The 22997-nt window shown below is 32.9% G+C and overlaps 1 protein-coding gene across 2 annotated transcripts; it reads right to left on the reverse strand.

The window, feature by feature from the left end:
- Positions 1-3326: 3326 nt before the first annotated feature.
- LOC134255097 (homeobox protein Hox-B2a-like) lies at positions 3327-19628 on the reverse strand. Of its 2 annotated transcripts, none has more exons than XM_062737610.1 (3): positions 19172-19628; positions 7995-8221; positions 3327-6070 (listed from the first exon to the last, which is right to left on the reverse strand). In XM_062737610.1, the coding sequence occupies exons 1-3, from the start codon at positions 19500-19502 to the stop codon at positions 4604-4606; spliced, it is 2025 nt and encodes a 674-aa protein (XP_062593594.1). In that variant the 5' UTR covers positions 19503-19628; the 3' UTR covers positions 3327-4603. The 2 variants fall into 2 exon arrangements, with proteins under 2 accessions (XP_062593594.1, XP_062593595.1); XM_062737611.1 differs by lacking the exon at positions 19172-19628 and adding an exon at positions 12842-12945.
- Positions 19629-22997: the final 3369 nt, after the last annotated feature.

Raw genomic sequence — 22997 nt, forward strand, 5'->3', positions numbered from 1 at the left:
TACATGTAATCAATATTTTTTCTTCTATTGTAGTAAAAATTCTACGTACATAAATTTTCAACATTTCTTTTTAAAAAATGATAATTTCCGATACGTGAGCTGAGCCACTTATAAGCTTGTACTGATAATTTTGTCTCAACACAACTTTGCACATTCAGTTAAGCATCTACAGTATTTTTCTTACTTTAAATTTTGAAAGCAAAAAACCCCGAATATTAATGAATTGTAAAATTAGGACACGTTGTAAAATTATTTCACTTAATTTTTTTTTAATTCTATTTCATTATGTAACACATGACAGGCACTGGCAACAAACTTGTTTCAAATTTTTATTTGATGATCTATTTCTATTTAAACTTTTATATTTCTCATATTATTACACTAACATGAAATATATTTGTTTGTATCAAAAATTAAAATTGATTCTACTTTAATATATGCCTTTTTTCAAATTTTACAGATGCAAGATGTCAGTTACAAAAGCAGCTTCATTTTACTGATTATAAAAGTGAAATGGAATGGTCTGAACATTTTCTTGGAGACTACACAGATTTTATTTTGATATACTTTTACCGATATTGATACTCAAAATACTCCACAGTATATTGATATATCTAGTCTACAGTGAACTCATATATGTTGTATGAGCTCTCAAAACAGTCATATAACTTTCGAGGGTTAATTCTATATTAACATTTAAAGAACTTGATTTTTATTAAAAAATTAATAATAATAAATTAAGCTGGTTTTCGTGTGAAGAATTTCATTTATAATTTTAAAAATATTTTATGACCTATCTCTAGTGCCCCATCTGAAGGTTCTCCACTTCAAACATAACGCTTTTGCATTTTCTTGGATCAAAGTTCTATAAATCCTTGCGAGGGTATCGGAATTTTCTCTTCTTGTGGAATATCGTTTTTGTTTAGACAGCAATTTCCATTGCTACAATTGCAAGCCGCGCACGTCAAGACTTTGATACAAAGCAAACAAACAAATCTGTAGGAACTCTTCCTATCCGCTGCTGCTAGCTATATCAATGCCCCAACCAAAACATATACATATGCTCCTTCAATTATCTTGTTTGCTTTTCTAGAAACCAATATCCCAACCTTAGAAAAAAAGAAAAAAAATAACCAAGACATTTTTTAAGTAGACATACTTGTAAAAACTATGAGAAAACCAATGCGATGTTCTTTTTGCTTATATAAACGCTGGGCGAGTGAGGCAGAAAGATTCCGTGTTCCATCAGCGCGCCGTCACTCTGAACTTCTCGAAGCGAATCAACCATTGTTTCCTGGGACTCGTCAGTTTCAACCGCGGCCAGATGGGGCTCCCAAACCCAGCTGCTAAAACACTCAGGAGAAGGTGATATCGTAAACAACGCTACATCTTCTATAGGACGGAAATACATACATCTCATACATTCTTGGTCCTGGATTTTTTTTTTCGTTTTCTTGTATGGTTACATTATGTATTTTTGATGAATATTTGGTGAAGAAATGAGATTTCCTAAATTGTATTTTTTTTCCTTTCTTATGAAAAAATTTTATTATATATTTCAATGAGATATAAATTTCAAGTTTCAGAAATTTATAATGTTGACGCTTTAAAAAAAAAACTAATGATATATTTTATGTAGTGAAATTCATTATCAGACTCTGTGATTTGTTTAACGATTATGACAACAGAATGCCAGATAAGTCTTTTACGAAATAATCGTGGTCTCTCTCTCTCTCTCTACATTGCAGGTGCTAGACGGACATTTGATTAATTTTGCACCAAAAAATCGATAACCCCAAATATACATCTTGAGGAAATAGTATGTTGAAAAACATATCCAGATGTTCATCATGGACGATATTATGTGTAAAAGCACAAAAAAAGTGTCCATAGTTATGAGACGGAAATTATTTAACATATAAGTTCTCATGTGTCATTTGGTTGAAGATCGCAAGAGTGCAAAGATTTTGAAATTTCATTCCATTTAATCACTTTTTTCCCATGAGTTTCAACATAGCTATCATTCGATTCTTTTTTGTAAATCTTTCATTTTTTTATACTTCATATAAATCAAGATATAAATTGTTTTTAGGACTTTGCATGTAACTTAAAATTTTCCCTATTTTGACATCTAATGTAACATCCTTGGTGTTTTACTTTACAGCTTATGTATATTAGTTAAAGACTCTGTTTATTTTTGAACTATGAGATTTTTTATGAAATCATTTAACCAAAACTTGAAAGTAAAACACGTTTACCTGTCACTGTTTTTTCTCTCCTGTATAGTAGTCTAAACAGTGGATATACTTCTCAACTAATGTTACCAAGTTATTTTTTTTTATTTATTTACTTATTTCAATCTTTTAATTAAGATAACATTTTTTGTATTTGCTTTTAAAAAAATGAATGTCAGATCAAAATTATAGGAACTTTAATAAACATATTAATGAAAAAAGTATATTTTTTCCTCTGTGAATATTATTTATAGTTTTGATTAAACGTAACTTATTTTTCGTTTTTAAATTCTGTCCATCATTTTAGAAGAGATTTAAACACAAAATTGAAAAAAGACGTAATTTTGTTGATTTTAATTTCAGCAGGTAATCACGTTGAAAAAGTTTAAGTCACATCTAACAAGTTCATAAAATGTTCAGCATGATAGTATTAAAAATTCAAATATTACCATTTTTGCTATATACAAAAAAACAAAAACAAAACAACAACACTTTACAACTAAGTCATTTCTAAATAGTTCATAGCTAATACATATACGTATTTGGTTGATCATTAAATTTTCCAATTTTTTTTGTATAGAATTATCATTGATTTTGTTTTTTTTAAAGGTTAAGAAAAGTTATTGGATAATTCTTTTTCAGTCTTATCCAGAATTAAGGAATCATTTTGATGTAATTAAAAATGATTGAACTTGCTGGCTGAAAACCAGAACTCCTAATTAATGAATTTATCATTTAGGATTATATTCATAGTTTTATTGAAAAAAGTTTATATACTCTTCCCCAAAACACTGACTCTTTGTAAGATTTTTTTTAATATTGAGAAACAATTTATATACATATTGTTGCTTATAACATAATTAAATGGATGTACAGAGTGCTTTTCCTTAACCATTCTTTGGTTTATCAAATTTCACACTGCATATAAAATGAATTTTGTAGCATTTTCTATGCATATTAATTATTGTGAAAAAAAATTAGCTGTATCCACTTTAACTTTTTTTTTAAATGCTGGCATCTGAAAAGGCAAAAATTTTTAAATATTTTATATGCTAAAAATAAGAACAATTTTTTTTTTTTTAATATCTTTATTACTTAGTAATAGTAATAAACATTTTGTGTTCTCCGAGACAAATCAAGCAATTTTTTTTCTCATATGCAAGATGTTTAAAGAAAATGCAGTAATAGACAAAACTCATTGAGCAAGAAAGTAACAAATTGTAACAAAAAGGGGCTATATAATATCAAACCGGTATAATACTTAATGAAAGTTCAACAAAAATATAAAATTGAAACAGAAAAAAAACAACACGACTAATACTCATTCTCCTGTAAGGAACCCCTGCAATGGACTCATTCATTCGAACAAATCAACCAATCGCTTTAGAGCATTTGACAGCACGTTAACGTATAGCCCCAAATGTCAGCTTTATATATATGATTGGCATTTGGAAAATGAGGGTCAATTTGGGAATGGCTAAAAACAGAAAATAAATACAAAATCGATATGAAATGGATATTTAACTATTAACTCGATAAAAAGAACAGCTAACAATCAAGAATAAGGCTCAAGAAATATCTTTGGCGTTAAATGATATTAATTATGCAGATATGCGTGTCATGTGACGAAATAGAATAAGCAATCATTCTCAGATGTACAATTCACAGATATAAATAATACTTGTGTGGCTTCCGAGGCACGTATTCCCAATAGCTAGCCTAGAATTGGGAAACATGAGATCTAATCACGGCCTCTGAATCGCATGGGTCGTGGACAGTGCAGAGGGGGAGCTGGTACCCTTTATTTTACACGCAGATCAAGATAAAAAAACATTTCGTCTCAAGTCAGCGATTTAAAGACTTTATTGTACAGACACCCCTCACAATTTCCATTGCTGTGGTCTCACTCGGTGTTTGTAGTAGAGAGAAAAACTCTGATAAAAAGCATTTTGTTTCGAGGGAAAAAATCATACTTAGTGTTTGAAATGCATATAGTGTTTTGAAATGCATGACTTGCTACGATGTAAAATACTGATAACAAATCAATGAAAACAGATATTGTTTTATGACAGTATTTAAAAAAGAATAAAGTAAAGAAACAAAATCTGAACACTTGTGTAGTATGCACGTTATAAAAATACCATAAGATGTTGTCGGCAGTAATTAACATTAACAATCATTGGCCACTTCAGACCAAAACTTTTAGCTCGTTATTACCCGTTTTTCCAATTCACCATAAAAAAGAAAGGAATGAAAAAGAGATGTAAAACAAGATAACAACAGCGTCTTACGACAATAAAAAACCGGCATCTGAAACCATGGCACACAAACAACTGTTGTATTGGTTACTCGTACAAGACTTTAATTGCCTAGATCGCCTGGTATTCTGGCTGTTGTGAATTAAAATACTCACTAAAAATACTCGTAAAATCGCTGGAAGAGCTGGCCTCATTGTAACTATTGGCAAGTGGGTATTGATCGGGGCCATAATGAGGCTCAATGCCATGTCCGGCTTGAGCCCGGCCTATAGAGTCGCCGGCACGGTGAGGTGGACGCGCGGACGACTGACCTATTGAGGAATTTACGACTTGATTGACACCTTCCGAAAAGCTTTCCATGTAATTGCTTCCATAAAGCGAACTTGATGAGTGTTGGTCTATTCCGGGCATCTGTTGGGGATAAACGGAAGATTTGGTCATATACCTAGAATTAAAATGGCGACTTGGAAGACTGGATATTTCGTTCTCCCGAGGATTGAAATTATTGACTCTAGAAAAGTTTGGCGAATACAAATGATTTCCATTTATCCCAAACCCTATTCTGTTGTTGTGATAATTGGCATTGGGTGAGTTGAGCGGATTTGTACCGTCATAATTCCACGAGTTAAATCCATTCCCGCCAAATCTCGTCATCCTGCTACCAGAATCTCCTGGACTTTCGTAGAAGTTCTCCGCGGTACAATGATTATTGTAGTTATTTGGCTGTTTTTGTAGGTAACCCATGTTTGTAGGATACGACGGCTGATAAGCTGATGAGTTTGAATCATGGCCATTGTAACTTTGAAAGACATTGTTTCCCTCCATGACAGGCGTGTTATTAACCTGCCCGACATGTCCAGATTCTTTTGTCACCGGTGAGGTACACTCGGGCGGACGCATGGTTTGGTGTGAACCTTTATTTGTGTTCATTGTGTCTATGCACGCACCCTCAACATCAGTCATTTTTCCACATATATTTTTCGACATAATTCCACCACTGGTTGATAGACCACTATGACTAGATTTAGAGACCGCCTCGCTTTCGCCAATAATTTTGTCCGCGAAATCAACAGGTCTGACGTCAGGAGATGCCAGGGGTGATGATGCAATAGGTGGCGTAGGCAGCATGTTTGATGCAGCCGACATAGGGCTGTTCATACTCTGAACACTTCCTATTGGTGAGCGTTGCTGTGGATCCGACAGATCTGACATGTTTGACCGCCTTGCATCAGGGAATCTATCCCGGCCCGACAACACCGTGAGCTCAACAACCTCAGAACCTTCTGGTTTCACCATAATCCTCTCTGCGCTAAGAGGTCGTCTGTGTTGCTCGTTATCACAATCCAACCCGCCATCATGTGAAACTTTGTCGGCGGAATTACACATATCTTCCCTATTGTCATGACAGCTTTCATAGCTTTCCCGTCTATCCATTCGATCGCAGCTTTCGTCGGATGACGTGGGACTATCTAGATTCCCGTCGTACGTCATCGATTTGAAATCCGACTCCGCTTTCTGCCGTTGAGACTGCGTTTGTCGTTTGTACTTCATTCTCCGATTCTGAAACCATACTTTTACCTGAAAATAACAAAAAATGGAAAGGTATTAGATATTATCAAACCCTTTTACACTTTAACAAACGGAAATATACGTATTGCATTTCTACAATTTTATACGTCACTTTTGCTAATCATTGCGTCAATAACTTGGAGGAAAAGTTCATGGCCAGGACAAAAAAATTAGCAACTCTCATATTCCTTACAAAACAGAAAATTCATATTAATTCTGTTTATTGATTCCAAATATAACAACCTTGTACACTCAGAAAAAGTCTAGACAAAAGAAATTGTTCTAATATTAATGTTGCAATTTTTAACGATAATGGTTACAATAATGGATACACTTTAAATTTGCAAACACTTGATACAATAACATCAGCTCTAGAAAATAATCTTCAAAGACCTTGACAACGAATAACTTAGTATGCATCCTATATATTCTCTCTTCAGCTGCCACGTCTTTCTACTTGAAATACATGTACTGTGTGTTGCAGAAAGATATATACACCCAGTTTCAAATAACACTAAGCAAAAGGCATCATTGTTCACCTGATATTGTTCCAGATAATGAAAAGGAACAAATTTCATATAATATTGCTAACTGTGTGGGTGTTGTTTGTAACATACTTAGATTATGCTAGTAGTGATTTTATAAACAAGATGCGTTTGTGAAACACTGATGCCCCCGTATGGCAACATAGCGAAGATTGAACTTTTCTCAATGCAAATGTAATATATTGGTACCTAAAGTAGGGTATTCTCGCTGGAAATACAATTGTGAAACATGAAAGTAGGCCACGGTTAAAGTTCTTTCATAAGTACGAAAATCTCTAAGGTCAAGGTCAAAAGCTCAAGGTAATTGGTATCCGATTAAAGGTCTTGCCACAAAAAAATATGTGAAGTTAAAGCCCTAACCCTTCAAAAGTTACGATTAAAAATTTTTAAAAAGTAGGTCAAACTCCAAGATCAAGGTCAAAGGATCAAATTTCTAGATATCAAATGAAAGGTCTTGTCACAAGGATTAAATATGAAAACCTAACCCTTCAAAAGTTATGGTCAAGGTTTGTTTTGTAAAAGTAAGTCAAACTCCAAGTTCAAGGTCAAAGGGTCAAAGTTCTTGGTATCTAATGAAGGGTCTTCTCACAAGGATTACATATGTGAAATGAAAGTCCTATACCTTTACCGTTTAAAAGTTATGGCCAAGGTTATTTTTTTCACAAGTACGGAAATCTCCAAGGTCAAGGTCAAAGTTCTTGGTATCCAATGAAAGGTCTTTACACAAAGAATGCATGTGTGAAGTATAAGTGTCCTGGTGTCTACTGTTCAAAAGATATGGCCAAAGTAAAAGTTTGGAATTTTTGTGCAAAAGTGGGTCAAACTCCAAGGTCAAAAGTTCCAATTTGGTGGTACCCAAAGAAAGGTCTTGTCACAAGAAATACACATGTAAAATATGAATGTCATAGCTCCACTAAATTAAAAGTTATGGGCAGGGTTAAAGTTTTTAAATAGTGTGTTTCGTAAAGACAAAAACTATATACCTCCAAAACTTCGTTTATGGGGGCATAAAAAAACTTTTAGCTTTAGAGCTTCTGAGAAAAATAATAGATTTTTTTTAACTTGAAGTAATGCTTATATTATTAATCCAGTAAAGGTTTTCGAACTTTTCCTTTTATATTCTTGGGAAGACCTCTTATCATTTTCGTCTTGACGGTAGGTAAAAATATGAATTAAATTCAGCAAATATTTCATTCTCATGATTTGTTAGTGTCTGTAGAACTTTAAATTATAATTGAATAAATACATGGGTCTATTACATATTTCAATCTAGAATTCTGTAAGACTAGGGACCTGAAAAAATTCGTACATATATCATAATAATGATATAGTTTTGAACCTCTGCTAATATTTAGGACTATATTTCTGTACATCTCTTCAACTGTTACCTGTCTCTCTGTTAAATCTAACGATGCAGCTATTTCAATTCTTCTCGGTCGACATAGATATTTGTTGAAATGGAACTCTTTTTCCAGCTCCAGAAGTTGAGTATTGGTGTATGCAGTGCGCAGTCTCCTTGTTCCTCCGCCGCCATTGCTATGGGAACTTGAATTACTCCGCGGTTCTTGTGGTTGTGATTGGGTATTTGTAATGGCCTGCGGTGGGCTCGGAAAATCTGAAAATAAATAAATTAAAATGCAAAACATAATTTCTCGGACAGTGGCGCTTTGACAATCATATTTACTTTTTTATGAATAACTTAGGACTACTTTGTCTGAGTTACGACACAACTAATTGACCTGCCGCCTCTTTGTCATTTATACTAAACACACAATTTGTCGTCTGTGTCATTTCGTACAAGGCACGTTCGCAATGAATCTTGAGATGTTGAATTGAATTGTTCTTTCCTCCTCCAAGCTTGGATACCGAGTTAAACCTACATAGGGTTATTATAATATTCATATTATAACATAAATCATATGTTTATGTCATAGTAACTACAGCTAAAATTGTACAATTTATATAAACTCTCCATAAACCATGTCAAATCATGGGTAATTTATTACCATTAAGAAACAGATTTCTAGCATAACTGAATGTCTCTTGCACAGTAAATAATGTTTATCTAAACAATGCACATTTACCAAAAATCAAAACACGATATGAAAGGTTTTTTGTTTTGTTACAAAATTTAGGAATAAGTTCGTAGACAATTTGTTGAAAGTAGTTCTGCACAATAATTTACTGAAACAAAATGCTTTCATCCATATTTTTTTTAATTTTAGCTTAAGACGAATAAATCAAACTTAGAAAACTCACGTATCATATGACAAATACAATACAATTTGTCATCTAATGGCTTTGCTGTTCATAGAAGTAAAACTTACATTGGCAAATATTTCAATATTTTGATAACCCTATAATCGAAGATTTGGGACACACAATTTTTGCTATATCCGTCTGTTTGTCCTACTGTCTATCTACCTGTTAGTCTGTTTGACCATCAAATTTGACCTCTCGGCATTGACTTGGAGTTTGACCCACTTTTGCAAAATCTTTACCAAACTTTAACCTTGGACATAACTTATGACTGTTGGTTCTATTGCTTTTCTACTTTAGGTATATTCAATGTGTTTCTCTGAGTATCAACAATTTATACTCTTTGACCTTAACCTTGGGTTTGACCTACTTTTCAAAACTTTGAACTTCAAAAGCGACATGTCTCTCCCTTTGAGCTCAAATCGTCTTCACTACGGATGTTTGTTGCATATTTCGTTGAAATTTGCACACTTTTGATGGAGATATATACAAGTGAACAAGTTTGCAAACGGCAGAAAGCAACGGCGAATACTCTTACGTCAGAAAATCTGACTTGAGTCTTTTTGCTCAGCCTCAGGTAAACTGAAAATGTGTCACAAAAGGCAATAAGCATTTAACAAATGATTATTTCCATTCTCTCCTTAAGAGCATGATGGTTTAAAAGAAATCTTTAACTTTTTAAAAACGACCCCAGGGAAAGAATAACCAAAAATATATGATGTCAAAAATATTCAATCATCTTAATGTTGTAAAACTCATGTTTTGTCTTGTAGCAACCCTTTGGGTTGGGCCAACACAATGACTGCGTAATAACGAAAGAAAAAATATTTTAAGAAGAGACTTTCCGATTCGGAAGAAAACAAAGTAACAAAATCTGTCATTTATTTGTATCCTCTTATAGCACAGATGAAGTTTATGAGCATCGATTTGCTTATGGAACCATTGTAGAACCACATTAGACTACGCAAAGAGCAAAACAGAATCAAGAAGCCAAGGGTTGTGTTGTTTAGACCACAATAAGATCTATTTACTCACTCTCTTTACAAGAAAAGAAATGTTAAAGAGGTGAGCATTGTTACTCATTGATCTCTTATTTTCAAACATTGCCCTCCTTTCTTTTCATCTAAATTAAACTTTATTTAAAAGTGATCTTACTCTTGACAAGCATACACTTTTGTGATAAAAATTAGTTTTATATGCTTTCCAAGGTACATGTGGGTTTACATAATAAATGGTTCGTAAGTAGCTTATACACGGCATGACCATATATATTTCAAGAGGCAGGAAAAATAATATAGTTCACCTGTATGCTGTAACATAACTTACTTATTTTGTCGTAAATGTTCTGTATACTAAATAGGTAAATGAATGCACATTAAAAACAAGGATCAAAATATAAGGATAAAATGTATTTACGAAGCGTTTACTGTACTGGTCTTACCTTTGAGAATTATGAAATTACTTCACTGTGTATTGGCAATGTTTATCGTTTATTTCTTTGACTTTGTGCAAAAGTGTTTTCTTTAAACAAATTAAGCTTAAACCAGTTATAGAAAGAGTCATTCTATTCAAAACATAACGTCGTCTTTCACTTCCTTGACATGAAGAGATTCACTGCCATGTGACCTTACGTTTTGTGCAGCTGGATAAAAAAAGGCTGTCGATTGTTTTAGCATTGAATACTATTGAGACTGAAGGATGGATTAGATTGTAGTGTTGTATCAATATTTTATACGGTTTAATAAGTTCGTCAAAACAAATCGAATAGAAGATGCCACAATGTAATCACGGGATGGATATGTAGCTGCTGTAAAGGGGTTTCCCAGGCATGCAAACCTCCAGGCATTTCAGCACAGCCCGACAGGTGTTCTAACTGAGCCTGACATACACTAATCAACTTACACAGATGCTTTTTTATCACCAAACTTTAACTTTGTCACTGCGATTTCACACTTCAATCCTTCTTATTTTGTTTTCCTTGTTCTTTAATTGAATTACAATTATTGATTTCATCCAACATAAGGTCGCTTTATTTTTGTTGGTTAAAAAATTTATGTCTTTCTTGCGAGTGATATCTGAGCATATCTGTCTTTTTAGATACAACTTAGAAATGGAGCTTTAAGAATATCATTTCATGTACAGATAAAAGCCAAAAAATATTTTAAAATCTTTTTTTCTGTACATTCAAGTCATATTGTTAACAAAATTGAGTTTATATCTTATTGACAAAACATTGGGTCACATAAATAAGTTGTTAACCAAGTGTATGGGTATCCTAAAAACTGTTATTTTCCATTGGGAAAGGGAAAACAGATATCGTACAAGCCTTAAAAGGAATCAATACGCAGGCTCATTAACCCCGATTACACTTTTATCATTAAGTAAGAATAGAACTGAAACATAGATGCAGAACAAATGAATAAAATTTGTTCTTTATTTATCCTTGATCTTTCCATCATAAATACTTATAATTTTTTGTCAAGTAAGATGTAGTGCAAGATTTGCGTCATGTAATTGAAATAAGATCATAAATAACACAGAGAGAAAATATGAGAGAGTTTACAATGTAATTCTTTTAATGTCCAAATTATCAAATTTTGTTAATAATTCTCAGTTATAATGATGAATGCATGAATATGTTGAAGTAATTTTGACCAATAGTACATCCATTTTTTTGATTAATACTATGAAGTGCTCAGTCTCTGTAATATTATGGTCAAGATGTTCTTTAGGGCAGACCTGGTATATAAAAGTTTTCACCTTACAAAGATATTAAAATAAATATTGTGAAAACAACGTTTTCGGATCAAAATAAACAAATGTTTGGTATAACTTCTAAATGTACTGAATCCGTCTTTCTTACAGCTTCCATCACAACTACTTTCTACAAAAATGTTGCCAAACGGGTGCAAATGGTATACAAACGGAAGGAATGTAGTAGCATTCGTTTACTACTAGTATCTGTTAAGAACTTGTTGAACGCGTTCCAATTGCTCGGACGAGAAAAAATGGCCTGCTTAAAAAATTCCAGTCCCGAATTTGGTACAGATTGAGGGAAAAACGTACATTTCATGTGTTATATATTGTATTTTGCAATTTACCGGAAGGTCTTTAGAAAATACAAAACTTATACAATGATAAATTTATGGTCATGTTGTTTAATATTTGTAATTTACTACAACCGGTAAATTCAAAAATTATAATATGTCAAGTGTATTTACAAAATGAAATATGGAGATAACGAACAATATTGAAGATCAAAAGTCTTTGGAAACAATACAAATCGAGAACAGAGCAAACACTGACCTCTAAAACATAAAAAATGGGATAAAGTACAATGGACGATCAAGCATTCCCTAACAACCAGTCATAACCCGTATGTTCCTTGTCAAGATCGAAAAAAATCCGTAGAAAATTCAGTGTTTAAATAATGTTTAAACAATTGAATGGTATGAAAACAAAAACGTACGTCAGCATTGCGTTTCATGATTGATTGTATTTGCTGACAAGGTTATTGTTTCGACCAAAGAACTTGTGGAATGACGTCTTTAAACGACATTGCTGAATCCTTGATTCATCAACTTGTTTATAGATAGCTTGATTTGCTTTTTAAATTGTTCTTACGTAAGGGACGTCGAGCATACGTGTCGATTCACCAGGAAGACAAAAATCCAATAGGCAAGTGATAATGGTATTTTGCTACATAAGTTAGGAACACCAAAAATTATTACATGTACGTTTTGATTTCAAAACGGCCGTTTGTAAAGAAAATAAGGCCCTGTCAAATTCTCCAAAATACTCTTTTCCTTGAGAAACTACTTTTTAGGGAGCTTTTTACTATAAATGCCAAGAAATATTTAATATACTTCGCAATACTATAAGTACATATAGACGGAAAATGTCCTACATATATATGTCCTATTTATTTCAAATACATGGCAGATCTCTAACAATAAACGTACAAAATTTACACTACCTGGATTGCTAGTCATTATCGTAAAGCAGTAAGTTAAGAACTGTTTTCCATCAGCTTTAATCTATCCAATACTTTGTCAACATGAACACACTGTAATCAGAAGCCACCGTATCGACTCTCCCTCTAAGATGTGTGTCCCCACAAGAAATACCTAATAATAACCTTAAACCACACCTGTTTCAAAACAATTTTTCTTTCTGATTTATTTATTTAGAAACTGTATAACAATTGATGTTGCACTTTTAATTGTAGTTAAATGTCACTCTAGCCGTACGGATCATCGATATTTTTACTAGGTGACCCGGGATATGTTATAATAGGCGAAATCTCTGCTAAAAAATAAACAAGACCAATCTCTTTATGTTACAGTTGTTTTTGTGTACTTTTACAAACAATAAAGGGGTACGACATGCGTAACGTTAATACGATCAAAACCTTGTAAATCATATCGCAGTAACCAAGAGGGCTGCTCGTGTAACCGGAAGTTACTGCGCTGGAAGAGAAAACAATCCCTGTGCTACTCATACCTCAACCATGTTAACAGCACTGAAAATCACAATAAAACTGCAACATTATATCAGAGGCGACTCTCTCTCTCTCTCTAAAACCTTACAAAGCTATCATTTTTTTTAAACATAATTACAAATAATTGAGCTTTACTCAATGATCTCATTATCCAAACTCGAGAGTTTGGCATCATCTTCAAAAACAGTCTTCCTTCTATGGATTTTTTTTTTCATATTTCTTTCAGAGTATTGTGCAATGTTAAATAAATTAATACAAGGAAAGGGTTTTCATAAATTTAAAATATTTCTTTCAAATCCAACTGTAAATTACTGGAATGGATGTCTCTACAGCGGAAGCAGACACTGGCACGAGTTGACAAGGTTGTAATAATTCATTGCGCAATAGCAGCAGCACGTGAGCCATAACAACTTGTTTTTAATAACCTTACCTATATTTTGACTTTTCAATTTAAAAATTGCATACATTGATCAAATATTGCATGTTCTGCAAAAGATCTCAACTCGAAATCATAAATCTCGCACACTTAATGAACAAGCGAGCAGCGATGAAACCACAACAGTTTTCCTGGCAGGTGTCTCAATTGACATGGTAATAAATTTAATGTTAATGAATATTAAAATACTGGTTTTATTTACCAATATGTTTAGCAAACTTAAGGGAAAAATTTCCAAGACCCCATCTCTTAAAATAGATTCATGCTCAAATAGAAACTGAATGCCGAGGCATACGTACACAGGTTATGTGTATCTATTCATGACTTTCTTTCCGATGATTAAATCAGACGAAATAACCCCTAAAACAGATTAGAAGATTATGCCACATTAACGATATTTTCAATGTTGCATAAAAAATCCCTTGACAAAAAATACTACTCTATAGATGTACATGTATATGAATAATACACGTACATTTATTTATCTACATATCATTATTAGTTTGAAAAAAAATTCTTAAAAACCTTTTTCTTTTATATCCCTCATTTGATTCGATACGCAAGAGCACACTCTACTTATGTACAATTTCGAAAACGAAGTAACTTATTTACAAATAGATGGATGCAGCAAGAATATCAGCAGTCTCGTTTTAAATCATCATTTCGTAAGTTCTAATGTTGATACAATGACCTTGTCAGCAAATACAATTTATCTTTGAGTCAAATGCCGACTAACAGTTTTCATACTTATTGTTAGTCCATTATATACACATTGAATTGACGACGGATTTTTCCGTTATTTTCCGATCTTGACAGGGATCACAAGGCGGGAGTGACCGGTCGGTAGGAGATGTTCACTCCTCCATGGCACCTGATCCCACCTCTCATATTTTGGAGGTCCGTGTTTACGCTGCTCCTATTTTGTATAATTGTTATTGGACTTTTGAGGTTGAATACTAACTGCTTTTTGTTCTTTATCTCCATATATTTCATACATAAAGCACATAAAGATCATAGATTGACAACCTTCAAAGATTTAGTTCTTACTTGTCAATGTTATATTAGCACTAAATATGTGTCAATTGTTGATAGTATCTACAGGTAAAAACTACCTCAGCATTATCAAAATGTGATGTGAATTATCTCGCTCGACAAACAACATTTGAATAATTTTCACTCGTAAACAATGGCGCTATTCATTTTCATATTTTTTCTTTATTTTTTAGGTTATGGAATATCATTAACCATGTTTTTTTTCTTGTATGCCCACATTGGACAGAGATTCTATCTCTTTGTATGACCTTTTTTATTCACCGTTTTGTCGCCAACTACAAAATGTCCAGGCCAGAATATGTATGACATAATTTACTCGGTAAATAAGTGTTATATTTAGTTCTTGTCAAATATCATTGTTTATGGGACAGTTATTATTTATTATGTTTATTCAAATGAATTGAATTTTGAATTAATTTAGCACGCAAATAATATTTTTGTGAAACGTTAATCACAGAGTGACACCGGGGGAATCTGACAAGGAGACGCGCTGAGGCAAACCTTATTTAGCATGCATGGCTAGGGGTAGATTTGATATTGTGAAATTCAGTTCTTGTTGGTCAAAATATTTTTCAAGAATGTTTGGAAAATATTTTTGCAGTGTATAAATCAAACGTTCAGAATCGGGAAATAGTTCTTAAAAAACACCCGTTAATTCAGCATATAACTATTTTTCACCATTTATATTGCAAGAGCGAGAAAAAAATCTGAAAGTTTGAACTGAAGGTAGAAATCCAAATACCTACAAGGCTACTAATTTATATTTTACATACAACATATTTATGAAATCAATGTTACATACAACATATTTAGGTACCGTATATACTCGCCTATAAGTCGGTCCTTTGTGAGTTAATTCAATGTCACTTATAGGCGAGCTATAAAAAGAAATTGTCATACCTTATTAAGCTTATAATGTACGAGTATATAGGTATGTGTTTTTGGTTTTGATCGAGTTGTGAATAGCATATTTCTCCATTATAGAGCGTTTTCTGATTTTTCATTCAACAACAGGTTCCTTTTTAATCGTTCTTTCTTTCAATTTAATGAAAGAAAAGAAATTATTTTCCATAGTCATTATTTCAAGTAACGGTTTGGACAACACAGGAACACACCAAAAGATTGTCCCTTGGGAAATGTACTGTTCTCGCTTCATTGGGTTTGATTTTAATTTTGTTTTGCCAAATTGATTGAAAATGTTGATACAAAAGTTGCATTTACAACCGTTATTGTTACCGTCCTGCTGCTATGTACTTTTTTATTGAAAGGAAAATATCCAGCGAATTTTTAATCAAAAGTTTAAGTGTAAATAAGAAAAATTATACAGTATGAATAACTTGGCAATTGAAAATATGAAAGTTACAGATTCATAAATTCATTTGAATGTAATATCCGTGTGTGAATACCAAAGCTTTGCAAAATTGAACTGCTTATATCAGAGTTTCTATTTCTTATAAAAATCAATACTGAACATGCTGAGAGGGTCTTAAAGCAACAGACATGAAAATTTGTTTTAAAAGTTATTTTCAATTAAATTCATATTTTAACAATGTGTTTTCGATTATGGTTTTCGACCTTATACCATGACCCAAATGCAACAGGGTTTTAATTAAAATGTTTCAATCCAATGGAATGAAACTTCAAAATTCGACAAAATAAATGTTTTTACATTTAATATGTTGATCTTAAATCTTGTAAAAATAATATGTTGCGAGACAATGTCTGTACGTATTTTTTAAGGGCCCTTGTATAATTGTGGCAAAAGTCAGGGTTAAAGTTTTAAATTTTATGTTTTTAGTCTTTAAGAATCCAACTACTTTTTCTCGTGAGCATTCTCAAATAAACCAATATACAGTATCGTTTTTTTCTTTTGGGGATGAAGACATTAGATACATGCTTCCTAGATGGCTTTTTCGAACAGTTCGTCGCCCTAAGAAGAGGATTTCAATGTAAAAAATACTAACTTCTAATATGCTTTTCAAAGAGAATTATTTCTCATCCTCATTATTTCAACGAAGATATGCACAATACATTTTGTTTTTGCAAGACCTATTTTGGGAGGATTTGCAGTGTCGTTGCCAAATTTAAAATATGTGTGGTAAAAAATATAGTTATTTGGCGTTTTCATTATTTTATTATTTCTTGCGATATTTTCAATCACGATTTCGGTTTTCTTTAATCTATAAATCTCTTCAATTTAGGGAATTTAGAGGGGAAGCTGTACAATGCTGAGATTCTATCAGAATTAAAGCAACAATTCTTATTTTTACTTGGTTTTGTTGTACCCTTTTAACTGTACGTAGGAAAACAATATTGTTTATTATTTATTCAATTTTATTTTTACCATATATTATTGTTAATCCCTTAAAGTGTTTTGTCAAGTGTTGAATAATTTTAAGGCAAAATATTTTTTAAAAAACAATTGTTGCCATTCAAAAATTTTCGACTTTTGTTTTATTTCAGGGGCTTTATTTATTTACTAATTAATAAATGTATTTATTTGTTTGTTTATTTAGTTATTTATTACTTTTCTGTGCAATGAAAATTTCAGTCTTTCACATTATTTTCCAAAATTCAAATTTTACAAAAAAATTACTTTATTCAAGATTTTTTTAATAGAACTAGAAAGGATTCCTTTAAAATAAACTATGTGTGGAGCCTTTCTCCGGCGAAGCGAGGCGCACATAAAAATTAAGCACCCTTCTACATCGCCTTGTAATGGCTTCTAAATAACGAGCGCCATAATCTGTTTAAGTAGAAATACAACGGGTCATAAATCAAAACGCCAGGCCTTCTGTACATTTTCTTGTATTTGAGATATTTCTCAAAATCTTCTTTATTTATTGTAAAGGAAATACTACCTGTTGACATTTTTGCACGGAAAATATAAAGAAAAATATATACACTTGTTGTGATGGAAACGAAAACATTACACAATTGTCATGCGCATTTATTTGATTATGTTTCAAATATATTTTGTTGAAATATGAGGAAATGCTGTTGTGCCGGTTTTATTCGCGTACATGGGTTTCAGGCAATTTATTTTCAGAAAATTCCAAATTAATTTTCCTCTTGGCCTACAAAATCATACAAAAATTATGAGCCGTCGGGAGTTTCCTTGCATATTTTCCCCTTAATGTTGGAGAAAATTTAAATGAAGTACATGTATTCATTGTAAAATTTCGAGAATCCGAACATATCTTTAATTTTTTTGCCAACAAAAATAAACAAATTTTTGTGGGAAAAAATTATTTTATTGACATTCGTAGGCCAGAATTGAATTTACTTCCACTGACGAGCAATAAATTAATACCTCAGAATGTTTTTAATTTGTAAGAAGATTTGGGTAAATTCAGGAAAACTGTAACTAGTCTGTGAAATAACGTCTGTTATTAAATTTATTTGACATGAAACACGAAGCCTTAATCCCCGAAATTGCAGTCCGGACCACAGATCAGGTCGGGGTTTAAGAAGTCGGCCATCCCACAATTGTCTGAGGAATTAGGCCTGAACACTACCCGTCCGTTTTAACTGTCCAAGTCACTGAGCATGTTTGTTAACAAGCCTCCAATGGTTCAGTTTGTCTACAAGTCTCTTCTATCCAGATTCATTGAAAAAATGTCCAGATATTTAGTTTTTCTTGCACATTAAATCACTACATGCACTAGGTATTTTTACATATAAAATATTTGTTTTTAAATTTTAAAAATTATTTTTTTTTTTTAAGAAAGAAAACATCCAGTACCTGAGTTAATAAATAAATAAATAAATTTTAGCTAAAAACAATTGATTGTTATTTATTTATGTTTTCACCACGATTAAGTTATTTCAAAATGAGGTCTTAGATAAAAAGTTGAGATTGCACACGAGTGATTTGACAGATTACTCCGCGGATGTTTTCTATATGTCTCTTCTACATAGTAAACCTCTGGAGGCATCAAAAGTTTAATTTGGTTAAATCAGCTAGACATAACTGCACCCTTTACCCGTGACCCCTCGGATCAAATAGAAGCCAGCCATTATTCCGAATGTAAAATGAGCAGGGTACATTTTGTTTATAGAGGCGACCTTTTCACGGTCACTGACTCCAAAATTGAATATGGGTCGAGATTCAATATGTACATATCTGTGTAGTATCGACAGAAAACAGAGCCTGTCTTTCACTGCTAAATCAGGGGTCAGACTCGACACCGACTGCTAATGTTTTATGTCTAATCAAATAACCTTCCCTCGTTAAGGGATCACATTTCAACAAGAATGTCAAAAGAAATTCATGATTTGTTAAAATCGGACTTAAAAAGAAAATGTGTAATTACCTATATCGGATCCCGTGGAAACCGGCACTGATGAATTGGAATTTTTTCTCATGTTCTTCTTCTCTTTCATCCATGCGAATTCGGGGTATTTTCCAGCATTGTTGGAATCTCGGCCCCTGGGGTCGCCTATCCCCGGCCCCCGGGGGTCAGCATGTTGTGATAGAGAGGGGTGATTTGCCGTGAAAGACTGACAATATGATCTTGTGTTGCCTTCAGAGTTGATTGATGGAGGCTGTAAAGTTTCATTGATAAGCGGGAGCGAAGTCATAAATTCTGCAATGCATGGTTGACTGTTTATAAATCCGCTTTCTCTCGGTTCGTCCATGGTCATCTATAGAACAAATGAAGATGGCGACAATCAGAGACTCATTTTACATCCCATTTTATGTATATACTATAATTGTGTCGTATATACTATTACTCAGGTGACACACAAACTTTGTATAAGTACGATGAACGTCTCTCTTAGAATATTCAAATATTGAGAGGTCATGTGATTTGCCTAAGCCAATCAATTTCGCCAGAAGGTAAAACTTGACAGCTAACGGTGGGAATATAGAATGCATCAATGAGGTATCTCCAGCAACTTCGAAAAATGCAAAATTTGCACAAATCCTTTCTTTATCAATAAGTAAAGTATTATTTTTCTAAATACACGGATAAATTGGCCGGTAGAAAAGACAGATTCCGGAAAGTGTTATGATCTCTTAAGCCATTTTTTACGAGGTTTTTAGTGACGAATTCATGTCAGTAGCAATATTACGATTTTTTTACCTGTCATAGATCTTTGTGACAAGCTGTAAATCATTTCTTTAGCGAACACGTCAGCTACAGGGGGAAATAGTTCAATAACGATCCAGCTCACAGACTCAAACCTGCTTTGTGTGCAATGGCAAAAAATCAAACCCTTCCAGACTGTGGGATTTTAAACATTCCAGTTAGCTGTCTTTCGGTATTTTCAAAGTTTTCTTGACGTGGCCTCAAACCTATTGGATGCATTACACGTCAAAAGTCCATTGGATACATGTGTTTTATCACGAACTGTCAAAGCAGATATTTACTTTTCAATGTGACGTTTACTGTGCAGTTTGATTTGGTTCACTTCTTGAAATCCGATGAAGAGTTTTCTCTTAGTTTTTTGGATCTGATTCAATGTTGATTTTTGTAAGTATACAATAAAAAAATGCAAAGATAAAATACTGATTTCGTTATGATTCAAATCCTTTTTTTTCAAAAATATTAAAAGTGTTTTCCGGGAAAAAAATATGAAATTTCTACAAAATGGAGACGGAGAATTATTATTAATTTTCACGATGGCGTGAGATTCCGTCACAAAGCGTAGTCGGTCTGCCGAACCTGTAGTTGAGAAGTGGTCGCGCTCTCATGGTAAATGAGGCGTCCAGGTGCCGGCCCGGCTCCCGCGGAGCTCGGACATTGATCTGCGCCCATTGTCCGGCGCGGTGTTAATCAAGTTAACGGGAAAATAGAAACAAGATACAAAACATTCAAATTGGATTATAAAGCATAGTGAGAATTTTTACGGACAATTTCATCCTAGAATGCTTCTATACATCAATGAAAAATCGAAGATGACAAAAAATGTAGAAAAAGAAATTTTCTTGTAAAATAACCTGCTGGTTTTTTCTCATAAAATTTGTTGTCCGAGGCGTTTTCTTTTTAAAAGTATGACTGATATTTTTTTTTCATTTCATATTCACGTGTTTATTGTATAAAAAATAATATTATGCATAATTTTGAATTTTAAAAATGAACCGCCACATGCATTATATCTTCTTTCCATTATAATAATTGTGGTTAAATTTCAACATGATTTGTATAAGTTTATTCTTTGACAAATTACCTGCATTGCAAACTCCGTATAATAAACAGATTTTTCAAACAGATTCCATAAAAACATCAAGGGTCGCGCTCACATTATAAATGTTTCACAATGATAATTATAATATCTAAATATACAATTTATAGAAATACATTTTTCAATTAAACCAAAATTTGAATAAATTAACATATAGTATAAGCGGCTACAAATGGTTTTCTTGGCGTTTGATTTAAATTTCAAATCGAGGAACGTCAGTGGGCAAGGTGCCTCCTAAACAAGCAGCTGCCTGACATGTAGGAGGTGTATTTCATTAAATTAATCATCTAGCAACCATTTCTCAAAATCTTGTCAACCATTTTTTCTCCCAACTATTCTGTCTCGAAATCTCCCGGTAATTAACAGGTATTAATAAAGTCAATTATCTTAATCCGAACATTTTAATTACTGTGGAATACAGATATGTTTTGTATAATGAAGAGGAAGTTTTGGTCTAAAGTTTTCCGTCTTGTCTGATATTGATTTATGACTTTTTTTAAATATGAAAAAGTAAGGAAAAGTTGAACATTATAACTATCCGTAAGGTTCTGTATTATTTTTAAAAACCAAACCTGACTGGACTTAAAATTTATTTTGCAATACATGTATATAAAGAAAATCTCGATGCAAATGTCAACATTTTAAAACAACAAACAATGGTTTTGAGTCGTAATCTTCTATGACAATTTAATGATGAGAACAAGATGATTGGGTCTATCTGGTATACCAAGGGAAAACTTGCTGCCACTGCCCACTACCGAACAGATGAAGCTGTCAGAGGGTAACGAGAGAATGATGAGGTGGGGAATTAGGAAGGACAGGGGCCACGGCATTCCTGTCTTTGTTACCAATACTTATGTAAGGAACCCAATCAGAATGGAGAGGATCTTCTTTTCATTTTCTGTCGCAATCGAAGATCTTATGTGATATTACAGACCATGAATGACAGAAAGTTTTAGAGAACTTGATGACAAAAATGGCTCTCATGAAAATTATATGACCAAGGAGTTTTTAGGATTACAGAGGCATGGTAAAATGATACATTTTGAAATACCTTCTTTCCAATTAAACATACGTTCGATTTAATATTCTCTGTAAAGTGCATATTTATACCCCCCGCTTGAAAAGTGGGAGGGTATACTGTAATCGGTATGTCCGTCCGTCCGTCTGTTACGCTTTGGGGTACCCATCTCTTATCCGCAACTCCTCTTAAACCCCTGAGTGAAATTTAATTAAACTTTCACAGAATCTTTATTACATATTGCCATTGTGAACCTCCTTTTTTATTTATTGATCCGACACATATTTTGGGTTTCCCGGCTACAGCAAAACATTTACTTTGCCATTATAATCATATGGGAGGTGGGGGTATCATTTAGTGAGCTCATTGTCAGTACTTAAAAAGCATCCAGTTTTGTGGTTTATTCTGAAAATGAATGATCCTGTCTCTGTTTGATCATCTTGACCCTTGACAGTCCTGTTTCGTTTATACATATTGTACTTCAGACTAGATATGGGTTTATTTACCATATGCATGTTACTCTATATATCTGTTTTCATACGCAATATAAGGAATTTAGTTATCAAAACAGGATTATAAAAATGTAATTTGCAGCTGCAAAACATATAAATGCGGTGAGAAAAATATGGGAGCTCTTGGCTAACGTTTATTTTGCAAATTCACAGGATTGATATTTAGTTTTAGTCCCTCATCACACATATCTATATTTCATAGGCGTGCTTTTTTCCTAAAAAATGTTTTTTATTGGAATGCATATAAATGTCGTGTTTGAATTTGAAGTTACACCCAACTGAGTAAAATATTAAACATGACTGAGGAATGTAACATCAAATCATAATTTTAGCTGATTTCACGATTTCGAATAAAATCAATTCTACATTAAGAGAAATTTTATCCAAGATTATTTTATTTTGTTGCCACGCAAGTGT

Source organism: Saccostrea cucullata, unplaced genomic scaffold, assembly GCF_032062105.1.
Source record: "Saccostrea cucullata isolate Sc308-1 unplaced genomic scaffold, CSIRO_AGI_Scuc_v1 ctg1107, whole genome shotgun sequence".
Lineage (NCBI taxonomy): Eukaryota > Metazoa > Mollusca > Bivalvia > Ostreida > Ostreidae > Saccostrea > Saccostrea cuccullata.